The 15991-nt window shown below is 40.4% G+C and overlaps 1 protein-coding gene across 2 annotated transcripts in view; it reads right to left on the bottom strand.

Annotated features, from left to right (window-relative positions):
* Positions 1 to 1715: 1715 nt before the first annotated feature.
* FAM172A (family with sequence similarity 172 member A) overlaps positions 1716 to 15991 on the bottom strand; it is a 907909-nt gene continuing 893633 nt past the window's right edge. For both annotated transcript variants that reach the window (XM_029573259.1, XM_029573251.1), the window contains exon 11: positions 1716 to 4734. In XM_029573259.1, coding sequence (XP_029429119.1) covers positions 4592 to 4734 — 143 coding nt within the window. In that variant the 3' untranslated portion in view covers positions 1716 to 4591. The remainder of the gene's footprint in view (positions 4735 to 15991) is intronic.

Raw genomic sequence — 15991 nt, 5'->3', positions numbered from 1 at the left:
TATCTACATATCCTTTCCTTTATCGGTTTGGCCAAAAAAAAAAAAAGAAAGAAACCCAAAGCAATCAGGCTGTCATTTTACAAACTTTATTTCTCCCTGTAAGGCGAAGCAGGCTGCATCCTATCAGAGGTTACAGAACTTCCCAATGATGAGAACCGGGAAGCCTCCCGCCAGACTGCTGACTGCTAAAGACATCACTCCATGAAAGATCAGTGGTGTGAAACTTTGAGAACATCGATCCAAATGAATCTATTAAATCCCCATTCCTCCTAAGTATGCTTTTCGATGATGACGGTCACGCTCCTCCGCCGCACAGAGTTGCAGATTGATGATGGGATGCTTTGATGGCTACATCTCCTGCAACACTGGCATTTCATCGACTTTGTGTGCTCTTTTTCCACTTTCCAGACTTCAGCGCCAGGCTTCCTTCTTTTAAATGCAGCGTTACTTACCACTGGCTTTCCACCTAAGCGCCTTAGCAGCGCTGACGCGTTCAGGTTGCGCCGTTTTAAGCGTTGTGTGCGTCTATCAAGTCATTCTGCACAAAGTGTCATCCCACTTTCAAGGGGAGAAGGAGGACATTGCTCGAAGAGTGCTAACAGACCCACCTGTTGCGACATTAACCCTAGTTTAAAGACTTTAAGCGGTATGTCAAGACCAATAAATCAGAAATCACTTTTATAACGTCTCTTGCTACTCAATATCCACAAACACACACACACACACACACACCCTCCTTTAATTGTTTGCTTTTGGTGTCCAGGCAAATATTTACATTAATCCTTTGGAAATAATCGAGGATAGGCTAAATGGCAATATGCACCGTGTTTACCCTCCTTTTAGGGATCTAGGTGGGACTGGGCTTCAGGGCGATCTGTTTGTTTTCCCAGCACACGGAGAGTCAGCAGGCTTCAAGCTTAGGCTACGGGGGACAGGGAGGAGCAGCAGGAACAACAAAAACCCAAACCCTACTCCAACAGTCTCCGATCCTGACTGTGACAACCGTGGTTAGCCCCCAGGTCGGACTGAGAAAAGTCCACGCAGCAGCGCGCACCCCAGGACATCTGGCTCGGGAGCTTGCAGCGTGGGCGCAACGCTGAGAGAGCTCTGCCAAGGGAAGCCCAGAACAGCAAAAGACAGAGCCCGCTCCTTGCAGCTTTTTTTTTTTAATTTTTATTTTACTCTTGTACTTAAGCATGATTACAAGTGAACTGTTAAGGTGTTTATCACTTTTATACTAAATTCGGCCAGCGATGCTCCTTCCGGACTTGTCATTGCTTCACGGCATCAATGCGCCACCTTAGTATTTTTCCTTCCAGTTCACATTTAGACTGTGGAAACCCTTAACCAATAAGCAGTAGGAGGCATCTTCCCATAATTTCGGGTAGAAGGAAGAGTATGATGCTTATATGAAAGCTTTGCTGCAGTATTTGCAAAATCCAGATGAATAGCAATGTTTTTAGTGCATATGGGGGAAACGTGAAAGGGGTATTATAACTGCATTGGATTTACTTTACAGCTGAGAGAATTTACAAAACAAAATATGAACAAAAGTTTTATTAAATTGTTGGATCTTTTTTTGGCCATTTTCTCTTCAGGAGAAAAAAAAATCCTATTGCAAGTTTATTCTTATTAACTTGAACTTTTCAACAGTCAAGCTAATTTCTTTATAAATAAGAAAACTGGCAGACAACGGAAGAAAGGATAACTGCACATTACAAGAAAAAAGCTTTGTTTATTCAGTGTAAACAGAAATATACAATTGAAGACATTCCCTGTGCCTCAGAGGTCTTTACATAAGCAATACCACAAGTCAGGTAAGAGCAAGGGAAAAACTTACAAAATGGCAATCAGCATTATTACATTAAAAATTGATTTTCCATTAAACATGAAAAAAAAAAGCTTTATTGATATTTGACACCAAGAGAAAACTTAAAAGAGATGCTGGTACAAACATACATACTCAGAGAATTCCTTCCCCCCTTGGAAAATAAAACTGGAACCATGGCATGAAGAATGTTCTTTAATTAAAAACACCACTCCCATTAGATTTAACACAAATCAGAGAGAAGAACAAACAGGGATAAGCAGTGACTGTCCAAGTCACAGTCAGTCAAGCAAAACCAGTATGGAGGAGGGGAGGGGTAAGATCACTTTCACAGGATAAAAGCACATTTAACAGGTTAATTACCAGATAGGTTTCTTACATTTTCTTTTCGGTTTCAGACTTGGGTTGTTTTGCCTCAGTTCGGGCAATCTGGAATTGCATGTCCATTGTCTTGCTGAAAAAGTGTTGTGAGAAACATACACTGACTTGTGTGTAAGTAACATTTATCAAATGGAAGTTTTATAAAGTAGCTTGAAAAAATTTGGAAACATTTCACATAATTGAATTACTTGCCACAAGTTAAAGTCTCAAACAGAAGAATTATGCAAAATAAACATCACAAATGTACACAAAGCAGAGATTTATGTATGCACACATAGGGCCTGGCATCTGACAATTTCTAAACTCAAGAGGCTCTAAGTCCCTGGAATGAAGTCCAGAATGCTGAGGTGCACTAAACCTCAGAAGGATGAACTGAGGAAACTTGCAATATTTTATTTACTGATAAGTTATTTTAAAACAGGCCTATCTTTCCTAAATGATGAATTAAAACCATAACTGAATTCCTCCTATAATTGTACAAGGCGGAACCCATTACTTTACAAAAGAGAGCGCATTCAGTAATGTTTCCCATGCTGACCAGAATCTCTGCTTTTCAATCAACAGAAGAGTCAGAAGAAAACATGGTTTTGATTGTTTTCCTTTTTTGCCTCTGCTGTACAAGCACCAGAGACAATTCAGTAGACATAACCACTGAAGAAACAATCACTTTAATTTAGTATCATAACTGAGGAAACTGGTGCATAACACCGGCTACATATCCTTGCTGATCAGATTTATCAGCTCCTAAAATCTGATACTATCAGCTATACCGATTCTGAAAATCAATTAGTCACAAATTGATTCATTTTTGTCTGATCACTTCATGCATTTTTCTGAGTATTATTGTGTTGTTTAAGGCAGGCACATAGTATAATTTTAGCATAAAACTGAATAGAAATGCTAAGATAGGAAATTTAGGCCAGAGTGCAGTATAAACAGTGTGCTACACTAAAATATACATTAAATCAATCAAAGAATTGGAATATTAAAATGCAAGCATCTTTGGATTACAAATAGAAAAATCAGCAACAAGTGATTTGTTTGCTGTCGTATTTCACAGTGTGGTCCAGTAAGAAGCATTTCATTGAATACAGTTACGGGCCTGGAACTGTTAGAAGGCTCCATGTTGTGTCCATGGTGAAAGCTCTTCATGAATACAGATTGCCAACAGCAACTGGCATTTTAGGTTCTACCTTTCCAAAAAAAAAAATTGTGGAGGTCTTACAACCACTGCCCAGGAACCAGAGAGACAAACATTAGGCAATGCAATATTCTTGTTGAACGGTGGACCAACATGCTTGAATTCTTTGTCAGTGGAAGAGTAAATGGTAAGAGATTTTGTACCACCTTAGGGACCTTGGTCCCACTGAAACTGCTAGAAAGAAAAAGCCTTGTGAGTATCTGCAGCACATATTTTGTTAACAGGATGGTTATAAAGCAAGATATTCTTTCAGAAGAAGGAATGACATTTTTCATCTTGTGTACACAAATATATAATCAGTTAATTTTCACTATGACCTGTCAGGTTTGTCCCAAAATACATGTAACTGGAGCAGATCTGAAGTCCATAGAAAAGAGGGAATTCTAGAATAAAAGAACTCAAATATTCAGAGATTTGAGCAAACCTGCATTGCATCTGATTGAAAGTTAGGCTTCCCTTTCTTGTGGTGTAGACTTTTCTGGCAACTATAGTAATACCGATTTATACATCGTTGTATATCAGATATGTTTTACGCACAGCCTTTTCTCTGCTCTCCAAAAGAAAAATACATTGTGAGAGATGCAGAGAACAATTTATTTACAGAAAGCTAATAATACAAGAGCACATCTGTATTTACCGGTATACATAACTATGGCTAAAATGAAAGCAAAACATTACAGTTTCTGTAAGCTAAAAGCAAAATACTGCATATATGGTTTTGCTTCAGTAAAAGTTAAACAAAATGTGACCTAAAATAAAAATTCTACCTCATTAAAAACCATAAAACACAGAGAAGCAAAAGGCGAGCTTTGAAGGTAAGCAGTAGAAAAACCTGCAAGGAGAAACCCCTTAGCTCTGGCATCAGCTCGGTGCTGAGGCTATGTCAGGGCAATTAGAGCTGCACCATGCTGCACTGTGCAGTACCGCTGTCAGCCTTAATCTGCACACTGATGGGCAGCACGAAATCCAAGCTACAGCCCAACAGGAAGCACAACCAGTGAACCCATATTGCTTTGACAGTTGCACTCATCTAGAAATAATGCAAAACGCTATTTAGATGTATGCATCACGACCTCGTGCTCTAGGAAGAAAACAATCTAATGAGGGGCTGAGAGAATGCTTGCAGAAAACAAGAAGAGAAATTCTTTTTATTTAAAAAAATGTGTTATGCTTCTTTCCTCTTAAAATTCTTCATGTTTTATTCTGTTAGAACGTCGTGTTGGTGTTGGTTTGACTTTAGTGTTCTTTGCTTCCAGAGCTTCAGAAAAGAATTTGAAAACAGAATGAAAACTCTTCCATGAAGTTAGCTCATGACGCTCTGTACCTGGAAAACATAAACAGAACAGCTATCAGTGTCCACATTTCCCCCTTGTCCTTGAAAGTTTTATCAAAGAAGAAATAAAGGTGCATTATGAAGGTCTGAACAGATGAATACTTCTTCGTACACACAGCATGGCATTACTGTAACTAATTTAGAAAAGTATTTTCCCTAATATGGTGGTAATAGAGAATTCTGACCTGTGCCAGTTCGTCTGAAGCAGAAAAGTACTGGAAAAAGCTAAAACCCCCATAACTTCTCAATATGTAATAAAGAAGGTGGAAAAAATAATGATGCTAGTCTATTTTTCCTTTTTAAGTTTTTACTTAGTTGAGATTCATTCATTTCACTTTCTTCTAAATTATTTACTCTTTCTTGTCTCTATTGCTCCCTTTTGTAAAGTCATTTGTAGCTCACCTTTCCTTATTACCCCGATCTATTTTTTTAATACATTCTCACACTATGCAGAAACAAATGGTATGCAATATTCTTTACGATCCCCTATTTTTTTGAAATCTCCTCTCCCAAGTTTACTCTTCAGTTGTTCATGCCATCTTTTCAATATTTTCATTCAATTGTGTGATGAATATCAGAATAGCAGCCTGAGCCAGTCCCTTGATTTACCTGCATTTACAGATTAAGGTTCCAAAAGCTTTAAACAAGTGAAATACAAATCAGAAGGAAAAATATTTTCATTACTCTACCTACTGTACTACCTACACATTTATTTTCTTAGCACTGCTACTTTAAGATTAATTGGATGACACTTGGAGATTGTATCTGATGTGCTGCAATCAAGATGCCTTTCTCAGATTTTTCAGACCTTATGGTGCTTGTAGTAAACTTGGTTATGAATTTTAGGAGATGGCCTTGGTAATAGTGGCATTGCCACAGAGTCTGACCACCTGAAGTGGAACATACAGACATGGTAACTCTCTCAGTGACCTAGACTGGCTACTATTGGAAAGAGGATGCTGGGTTCGACCGTCCTTGGGTCTGACCCAGTGGCATATCCTATATTAAGTAACTTCTTATGATTCTTTCCTTCACTCTTAGGGAACCTTTTCCTTCAAGGACCTCTCAGGCTCTGAGGACCTGGAAGAACAATATTACTCTCCAATTGTCTTGCAGCTTGGAGATACTTTCATCTTATGAGGCAGTTACAGTTTTTGAACCTTTTAGAGAAGTTGACCCCAATCAGCTATGAAGACTAGCTGCACTGTTCCTCAAAATGGGCACATTTATTTGAATTACAGACGCATATTTAGTTCGTTTTACATTTAAAGACTGGCTGATGGCTTTGTAGATCAAGATTTTTCATCGAGTGAGCTGTATTCCATGCTTTATTTTGCTGATCACTGTCACTATAACTTGCATCATGGTCTTGGATTGGGGAAAGGACTTTGTTCACATTCTAAACAAGAAGGTCCATGCAGTTTTAATGGAGCCTAGTTTCTGGAATGCACATGCTTGGGCATATATCAAGATTGAAAAAAAAATACCCTTGTCAAGATACCCTTGGATTCCCTGATATGTTCTCAAAATATAGCGTGGAAAGAACACAGAACACAAAAGTTACTAGGGGGAGGAGGTGATCTCTCATAAGTCTTCTTCCTTTCAGAAAGTAGGCTAAAAATCTTCTATCCTGAACTAGACATACAAGAATGAGATTCAAATCAGTGAGTGTAAGCAGCAAAACAAAATCGGAGATCATGGTTGGTGATTCCTAAATCATTTGACCCATCTCTATTAATAATCAGAGATACATAGAGGTGCCAGGCCTACAAGGCACTGATGTTAATTATCTTCTGTAATTACATAGCATCTACCTTATGATTCTGACTTAAAAGCGGCAATACAATCTAAAACCTAAAAAATATATGTTCTTTTCAACGCAGTATATACTTCTTTAGGGAAGTTAAGCACACCCCCTTTACGAGAGAGGGATTCCAACTGGAACTAGTGAACGTGAACTAGTTAAGAACACCAGGAAGGATTCCCTCTTGGAAATTAAGGGAGACAAAAAAGATGCTGGTTGCACCAATAACACCACTAGTCAGTCACTTAGAATCAGGGTTGATGTCAGAGGACTAGAGAAAGGTAGATATACTGTAGCTCCTCTCCACAAAGATAGCAGAAAGTATAAGGCTGATACCTATTAATCAGTCTAGCCTGACCTTGGTGGTGGAGAAATTAATGGAATCACTACCCAAAGAAAACGACAGTGGGTAAACCTTGAATCATTATTGCAAGCTGAATGGATAAAATAGATGGCGACTGTGTAGCAAAAAATCTGATTCTTTGAGTGAATGACCTTGGAATTAGATCAGAGAGAGGGCCCCACAAAAACATCCTAAGGAGGTTAAATGGGTTAGAAACTGGTTGAATGATAGGCAAGAGAGAGTACTGATAAGTGAAAGTCAATATGAAAAGACAAAGGTGACTAGTAGAGTATGATAGATATTTATTCAGGGGCTGGTTTTATCTAATGGTTTTCTGTGTTATATTGCGGAGGAACAGGAAGAGAAGGTATGTCTTTTAGTAGAATATACTAAGATCGGCAACAGAGATGACGCTCCAAAAAGAATGGAAAAACTGGAGGTGGCATTTAAAAATTATTTATTTTTAGGAATGAGACAGCTAAGATTTAACATACTTTAATTTTATTTTGGAGTTTTATTCTGTCTTTTGTGGCTCGTCAGTCACTTCAAGAAAGATCATAATTAAAAATGAGAGACAAAGAGGTTACATGTTCTGGATCATAACAAGACAGCACATAGTGAAAATTGAAAGCCTGGCTTAAGGTTCATAATCAGAATAAATGCCAGGGCTTTATATACAGGTCCCTTAATATTATATAGAAGGCTGATATATGCATGAGATAGATCTGCATGCAACTGATGCAGTGAATGCAAATCTATCTCATGTATATAATTATCAATATCCTGAAAACCAGACTGACTAGGTGGTCCTCCAGGACTGACTTGAGAAACACTGTTGTACACACCTCATACCATGCATTGGAAGACTGTTACATATTTCTCCCACTCATCCTCCGTCAAGCATCCGCCATTGTCCATCAGGCACTTCCCTCCTCTCATCTCCCTTTTCCCCTCCACAACCACCCATCCCCACTTCCCTCTTCAGAAACCCTCCCCTCTTACCCTTCCACCCATGAGGCAAACTCTTTCTCTTCTCTGCCTCATGAGGGTCCTTTCTCCTCCACTTCTCCATCAGGCACCCCATCCCCCTTTCTGAGACTCTAGTCTTCCTGGAATTGGTGTCTTTTCCCCCCTTGTCTTCTCACTGTATGTCCCAGCACCAGTGGGACTTGGTGCAGCTCTCCACAGCTGCTTTAGTCATTAGCATTGCTCCTCTCATGTCTGCACAGTTCACATGATCTTTTCTGGGAATAGTTCACTGCTCTGTATATACAGAGCCCAGCATGGTTGAAACAGAAAATCATTGAACTGCATGGGTGGAGAGGAGCAGCACTGAAATGAGAGGGAAATAGCAGCAGGATTCAGGGCTCAACAATCTCCTCTTCAGATTCCTAATTGGCCATCTCCCTGCTTCGCAGCTGTTACTGCTTCCATCATCTTTTGCTCCCTGCAGCTGAGACAAAAGCCAATGAGGAAAGCTGTGACTGTGCTCCTCCTGCCCCACTAGGGTTGCCAGCTTTCAAAAAGAGAAAAACCTGCCAGATGCCCCCTACCCTTCTACAATCAACTTCCCCTCAACACATGCTCTATCCTCCAGAGCTCCCCAAATACATGATCCATGATCCCTTTCAGTCCTCAGAGCCCCTTCCCATCTCCCAGAGCTCTTGCTCCCATAACTTGCCTCAGTCTCCAAAGCTCTATTTTTTGACCAGATCAGGGCAGGAGTAGAGCAGTCTCCTCCCAGGCAGAGGCACTGCCTGTGGTTTGGCTCATCTGCCTCCTATGGCACTCCTCCCCTCCCCCCAATATGACATCTCTCCCTCCTACGCCCTCCAAGGCCCATTCCAGACGCCTCTCTCGCTTTGTACCTCATGACCCCCCTTCCTCACAAGACTCCTTCTTGACTTCTCTCTCCCTCCTCCAATGGCATCTTCCTGGCTTCTTTCCCCAGCAGCATCAGTTTTTCCTGGTTTCTACCCTCCCGTTTTTTGGCTGTTCTGGGCCACAGCGAGTTGGCAGCAGTTGTAGAAGCAGAAATGTAAAGAAAATGCAGAGCAGGGCCAGAGCTGGTGTGGGCGCTCCAGCAAGCCCTGTAGCAGCCCCACCCCTTGCATGGATTTCCCAGGAGAAGGGGGCAAGGTGCAGCGCACATAATGGCTCTGGCCCCATGCTACATTTTCTTTCCTTTGAGCTGTGTTGTCTTGCACCATTTTTATTTTACTTCTGTCAGGAGTTGGATAACTGCCTGCAGAAGCCGGAGGTGCAGCACCTTTTCTGCCCTGGCACCTATGGCCCAGACCACATTGGCCCTAGGCTAGCTAAGGCACTGTAGTCATTAGCGGCTCACAAGGAGAGGGCGGGGAGGGGGCTGCTTCACAGTTCTGGTGCTTTGCCACTGAAAAGGTTCTAGCTCTCGTGTTTGTTCAGCTGGATAGTCTGGAGGGTGAGGTGGTTAAGTGGTTTTTGGGCTGCGCACAGGTTTCGGCTGGGATGATGCCTCCTCGCCCTCTCCATCAGGTAAGTAGGACTGATGCCTTTCATTAGGGATAACATTTTGAACTCAATGTGTAGAGCGCTTGGGAGCCAGAGCAGAGAAATCGATGCGGGAGAAAACATCCCATTTTCTGCTGCTGGTGATGGTGCTGGTGGCGACATTTTGTAGAGAGTGTAATTTCGCAAATGTCCCGTTAGGTAGTTTTGGGAGGTGAGGATAGCACTGCCTGACAGGACCTTAGTATGATGTGTTTTCGTGGGGGGGGATGGATTGGCTCGCTGGCCCTTTTATTTTATTTCTGTTTGGTTATGACAGTGCTACTTAGCCGGATATCTTTTAACGATATGTAGCCAGATAACTTTATGCAAGTATATTCAGCGAGTTTGTTTATTCTGCTGAATGTACAGGACATGTTATCTGGATAACGTCAGTCGGATAACTTGTCCCTAAACAGCCCACTGGATATTGGCCTCCATATATTTATACCCTGGAGAGGGGATATACAATAGACATAGTCAGTTACCTGAAAGATATAAATAATGCACAATTTTTCAGCGGAAAGGAAGATTTAGCGCACGTGGTCACTAAATGAGTTTGGAAGGGGAAGTAGATTCAGTAGATTCAAGTGTTTCTTTACAGAAAGGATAGCAAATGTGCTGAACAGCCTAGCAGTGGAAGTGATAATACCAACAATAATATCAGAATTAAGAAGGCCTGGGAGAAGCTGAGTATCCATAGCGGCGGAAAAACAGAGGGTAAAGATGGAGATCGAGTAGGATACTGTAGCAGGAAGGGAAAATAATCAGACTAAACAGGCCTGGTGAATTTTACTTGCCATCAGCTTCTATGTTTCTAGAGACTATTGATGGCTACTATACTATATTTCTGTCCTGTGCCACTCATGCTCAGTCTGTTAATACATTTGGTTATGTGCTTTTAAAAGATTTGGCAAACCGTCTTAAAATGTGATCATTCAATAATCAATTTGTTTTATTAGAAATAATCAAAAAATCATGCCGATAAAAATAATAGGTGAATAGGATTGAAAAGAATGTAAATATTTTATTAGCTAATCCAGTTATCCTGATATAATGCATGGAACTCACAGGAATCACTGCATATGCTGATACTTTAACATGGTTAATGTTAATTCTTTATTCAGTAATAGTAGGTCATTGCTATGGTTACTCTACAATGGTGCAACACTTCTCACTCCCTTCAGCTATTCGTCAGAGTCCTGGTAACCGCACTTGTTGCCTAGCAACAGTTTTGTGACAGTATCACAATATGGTAGTGCAACAATAAAGGCATTACTGCAGCCCAGAGAGGGAGAGAAATGCTACAGCGTAGGGGTGTAGAACTGCCACAGGAGCTGTGAGACCTGAAAATGGGGTCCTAACACAGGGCAACATCTTTTTACAATTTTCATTTTCTTTTATTAAAACGCACCAAAAAACAAAAATGCATGCATTATAGAAACAGAACCCATGCATCTTTGAGCTATATTTGTGCTCAGCAAAGAATGGCAATATAAAATAATTTGAGGAGTCGTGTTCTTCTGTCTCTCCACTAGTTCCCCTATTTGCTGCCACTGCCATTCCCTTTATGGGCATAAAGTACACGCACTAGCACGAACAGATCTGGGGTAACTTAAGAGCTTCCTTACAGTTATTTCAGGAAACTAATTCAGAGGGACTTGAAGATTCAGTTTTCCAAATCAACTCCCAACACCCATTTCCCCCTGCTTACCAGCATTCTTTCTTTAGGGCAAATTCATTTCCTACCTAATGCTGAATTTTCCATAAAACTATGCGGTGCCTGGGCTTACATCACTTAACTTGACTATTAATGAAGTCTTCCAGCTCTCAGTTTGGTAGAGAAGCCTCTGATTAGGTACAAACTGTACAGCATGATGAGTGTAGTAGTCATATAAAAGAACTTTTACATTGATTTTCTATACAATAATGGACTTGGTAAAGATTTTTCACAGGTTTTATACATTATCAACTTGCTGAGTTTATAAGCAGACACACTTTCATTTCACAAATGAGCATGCATTTTCTCTACCATAATCCATGGAAAAAGCTGTTTGATTAGAACGCACTTCAGAGATTATGATCTGTGGTTTCAGTGTCAAGATAGTGTAATTAACCGAGTTACATTCCTACTGAGAAGTACTTCCAAGACAGTGGCTGAGGCAATGGAAGGAGCATTACAATATGAAATTATTTTACTGAACAATTTAATAATTCTAATTGTTCTGTCTCCTTTCAAGCTGTAATGCCAATTTGTGAACAGCTTCTAGGAGACGCAGTCGTGTGAATGCATACAATAGTATTCTCCTCCTGAAAGAGGATATAGTATTATACTATTGTAGTAGGTGTAGGAGGCTCCCGCTCGCATCCAGGAACAAAAGCTTAGAAGTCGCTAACATACGGGTCTTCTAAACAGCAACCTTACACAGGCTCAGCTCGTATCAAGAGCTGTTCACAAAGACAAAAACCTTTTCAGAATTGCAATTTACATTCTCAGGTGAAAATAAACCCCCAGGATATCCTAAATCCCTGCTCACAGAAGCAGCAACAATGCTGCTAGGATCAATAAATTGGTCCACACTTTCCAGGTTATATACCACTGCATGGACAGTATGGCTTAATAATCATGGCGTTCTGTGTAGAGTTAACATATATATATATATATACATATATATATTAAATGATGTGACCCAACAGCATCTATTGCTAAGTATATTAAAAAGGATGAACACATATAGTTACAACACTAATAATGGTATGGATGGGCTGAGCTTCCAAGCATGCATGGAGTGGCCTTGACTATATCCCTAATATCAATGAGCACACAATGACTATATGAATTATTACAAAGCTTGGTCGTAAGACATGGCCACGTGCTTGGGTATTGGATTAAGTCCACACACAGCAAAGAAACCCCCCCAAATAGGTAGAATATTCACTATACAACATGGGAAAATGGACAAGGCACCCATGTGATGCTGGACTACATACCTTTCAGATGAATAAATGGCAGTCAAATATCTGTAGAAAAAAACTATCTAGTGTAGTGATATGGCTGTAGCATAATACACATTATAATAATACAACAGGCCCAGCCCTAATACAGGCAGTGGGCAGGCCTGCAGAGCCCCCCCCCAATGAAGCATGCCCCCTTTGCCTATCCCTCCCATTACTCCTTTTTTTGGTTTGTCCTATCTGGCAGTCTACCTTTGCTGCCCCGTCCCAATCTACAATCCTAGCCTGCCCACCGTCATGTTGTATCCAGCTCCCTAATTTGTAGAAGTCACCTGGATCTTGAAAAAAAAAAAGAAAGAATTCTACCAAACCTCCTCAACTTATATAACACTTTTTGAAAGTGAAGGGCCTTCATATAGGAGGCTGGCACCTGAGCTAATACAGGGATGGTACATTTCAAATGGGATGCACTTCTATGCGTGTGCATCAGCATGCACTCAGAGACGTGGTTATTTTATAACATGCACACACATACGCGCGCGTGTTATAAAGCAGCCTGTGCACACGTATCTGCGCACGCCCAGCAATGTAAGGCGCTTTATGGCTTAACTTTACATTATGTATTTTATAAAATATGTGCGTCTAGCCAAGGACCAGTTTTCACTCCCGGTAGTTTGTCCACCAGTTTGCCCCGTGTTCAGAACCCCTCTGGCTCTTTAGACTGCACCCTCCTCTCCCCCAGTTAACGGAGACCCCTTAAACCCATCACAGATGCCTATAACACTTTTTTTTTAAAACTTACACCTCTCCTTCATAGTAGAAGTAAAGTTAAGTGGCACTGTAGCTGGCCGCACAACCAGGTGCGGAAGTACTTGTGTGTACAATTCTTGGCCCCAGCGAGTCAGTCACGTATCAGCACTTGTACGTGCATCCGCCTGCCTTATAAAATCGGGAGGACATGTGCAAGTGCTAGATGTGTGCCCATATCCTGATTTTGGCACGTGGCCAGCTTTTAAAATTCACTTTTAAGCTTGTAATGCCAACTTCAATATAATCATAGGTCTCTTAAAAATGTTAATATAACAATTTTTTCAGCACATTTTTTGATACAATAAAATGATACTCATCAAAGCGTCTTCCAATGAAAGTTCATCAACAGTGCTCAAAGAATCCGACACTGTCCCTGTTTCAAGATCCTCTCTGTTTCAGGGGTATATTCTCACGTTACATGAAACGGGGGTATATTCTCATGTTACATGAAACGGGGGTATATTCTCATGTTACATGAAACAGAAGAGTTTCCTGCAAGGAAAAAAGCAACGATTTCAAGTTCAAGTCACGAATTGAATCACCAATGAATTTAAAGCACCAAGCACATTCTATTAATTATCAAACAGAAACACAAGGAATCACTTTACAAACTGATTAGTGCATATTTTGCTATTTGTGCATATTCATTTTCCAATTAATAGAATGCGCTTGGTGCTTTGAATTCATTGGCATTTCAACACCATGACTTGGACTTTAAAATCATTGCTTTTTTCTGTGCAGGATCTTCTGTTTCAAGCATTGCGAGAATATACCTCTAAACAGATTGGATCTGGAAACATGACAGTGTCGGATTGTTTGAGCACTGTTAATGGAATTTCTTTTAGAAGAAGCTTATATCTGTTTCAATAATTATCATTTTATTGCAGCAAAAAATTTGCTAAAAATGTTTTATATTGAGATTTTTAAGAAACCTAAGACTATACTGAAGTTATTGCTATTATAAGCTTAGAATTAACTTATGTGCCAGCCTCCTGATATGAAGGTCTTTCACTTTCAAAAGTGCAATATATGTTGAGGAAGTTTGGTAGAATTACTTTTGGTAGAATTACTTTTTTCCAACATGTTAACCTTTTGTTGCCTTATAGCCTTATAAGTAAAATGCATTAAACCACTGTTTGTTCCATGTATGCACACATCCTATCCCAAAACTGCCAAGTGAAAAATATATTCCAGAATTCCTTACAAAATGAAGTAGAAATAAAAACATGGGTTAGCTTGGTTAGATAAGTGTCCTCCCGTCCATACCCCCTTATATTCTCAGGCAATCTTATTAATGCTCTGGTGTAACCAACCACCTTCAAAAGCAGAAACCAAGTAGATTGGCCCTGCCTATGTTACATTTTACTGATTCACATGATGACAGGATAAATTCAGCAGTTCCTGATGGTTCTCTTTGCTGGTAAGTGCATTTCAAAGCAAAGACTTATCATGAGCACCAAGGAGCTGTCAAAAGATCTCTGGAAGAAAGTTGTGGAAAGGCACAGATTTGATGATGAGTATAAAAGAACTGGAGCGCAAAGTATGAATATTCCTCAGAACATAGTCAAGAGGAGGTGGTGGTCAAAATCAAGACAGTGAAAGAATTCAAAAGGATATGGGATAAACACTGTGGATCTCTAAAGGCTAAAGGATGGAAATGAAGAAAAGAGTGCATGGGGGTATCTTGCTGGTGTGGCAGTTACACCCTTAACCATTAAGCCTTGATACTGTTGATGCAACTTTGTCATTACTCTCTGCTTCAACGGCAGGGGGAAAAGCGGAATTGTTTTTGTACAGCGACTAACGAGGGCCCCAACGTTTATGGTCTGGGGAAACAAGAATGGGGTAACTTGGTGATGTGGCACTTACTACCCTTAACCAATAAGACTGATACTTTAATGTAACTCAAACATTGCTCTCTGCTTCAATGGCGAAGCATAATGGATTCAAACAGCAACTGACGGCCCTGATGTTTATGGTGTGGGAAACTGATAAGCATGGGGGTAATCTGCATGGCGCAGCAGATACTACCATAAGCTTGCTGGGCAGACTGGATGGGCCATTTGGTCCTTTTCTGCTGTCATTTCTATGCTTCTATAAAAGTGAAAGGCAAGTATATGCCATCCCTCCAAAGTGGATGACCGATCAAGGGTGGGACTTAACAGGGAGGCAGCCAAGAGGTCAGTAGCAACTTTTAAAGAGCCACAAGCTTCCATGATCAAGAATGGTCACAGTGTGTATGAGACAACAATATCCCAACCACTCTACAAATCTGACCTGTATGGTAAGGTGACAAGAAGAAAGCCATTACTGTAGAAAGTTTACCTTGAATCCTGTTTGAAATATGCAAATAAGCATGTGGCAAAACGTTTTGTGGTATGATTAAACTAAAATAGCATTTTTTAGCCTGAATGTAAAGTGTTATGTTTGGCGAAGATCTAATATAGCACATTATCCAGAGAACACAATCCCTACTGTGAAGCATGGGGGTGGCAGAATCATATTAGGGAGATATTTCTTATCAGCAGGGACTGGGGCATTTGTCAGAATAGTAGGGACAATGAATAGAGAAAAATACAGAGAAGTCCTTGAGGACTATCAGCTGCCTTTTGCAAGAAAGCTGAAACTGGGACAGAAGTTCACCTTTCAGCATGACAATGAACTGAAGCATGCAGCCAAAGCTATACTGGAGTGGCTAAGGAACAAAAATGTAAAACTCCTGGAGTGGCCCAGTTAAGAGGCTCTACCTCAATCCAATGGATAATCTGTGGCATCACTTGAAGATTGCTGTCTATCAATGCTTCCCA

This window comes from Rhinatrema bivittatum, chromosome 1, assembly GCF_901001135.1.
Source record: "Rhinatrema bivittatum chromosome 1, aRhiBiv1.1, whole genome shotgun sequence".
In the NCBI taxonomy this organism is placed as follows: domain Eukaryota; kingdom Metazoa; phylum Chordata; class Amphibia; order Gymnophiona; family Rhinatrematidae; genus Rhinatrema; species Rhinatrema bivittatum.
This window is presented reverse-complemented; position numbering and strand designations above follow the sequence as displayed.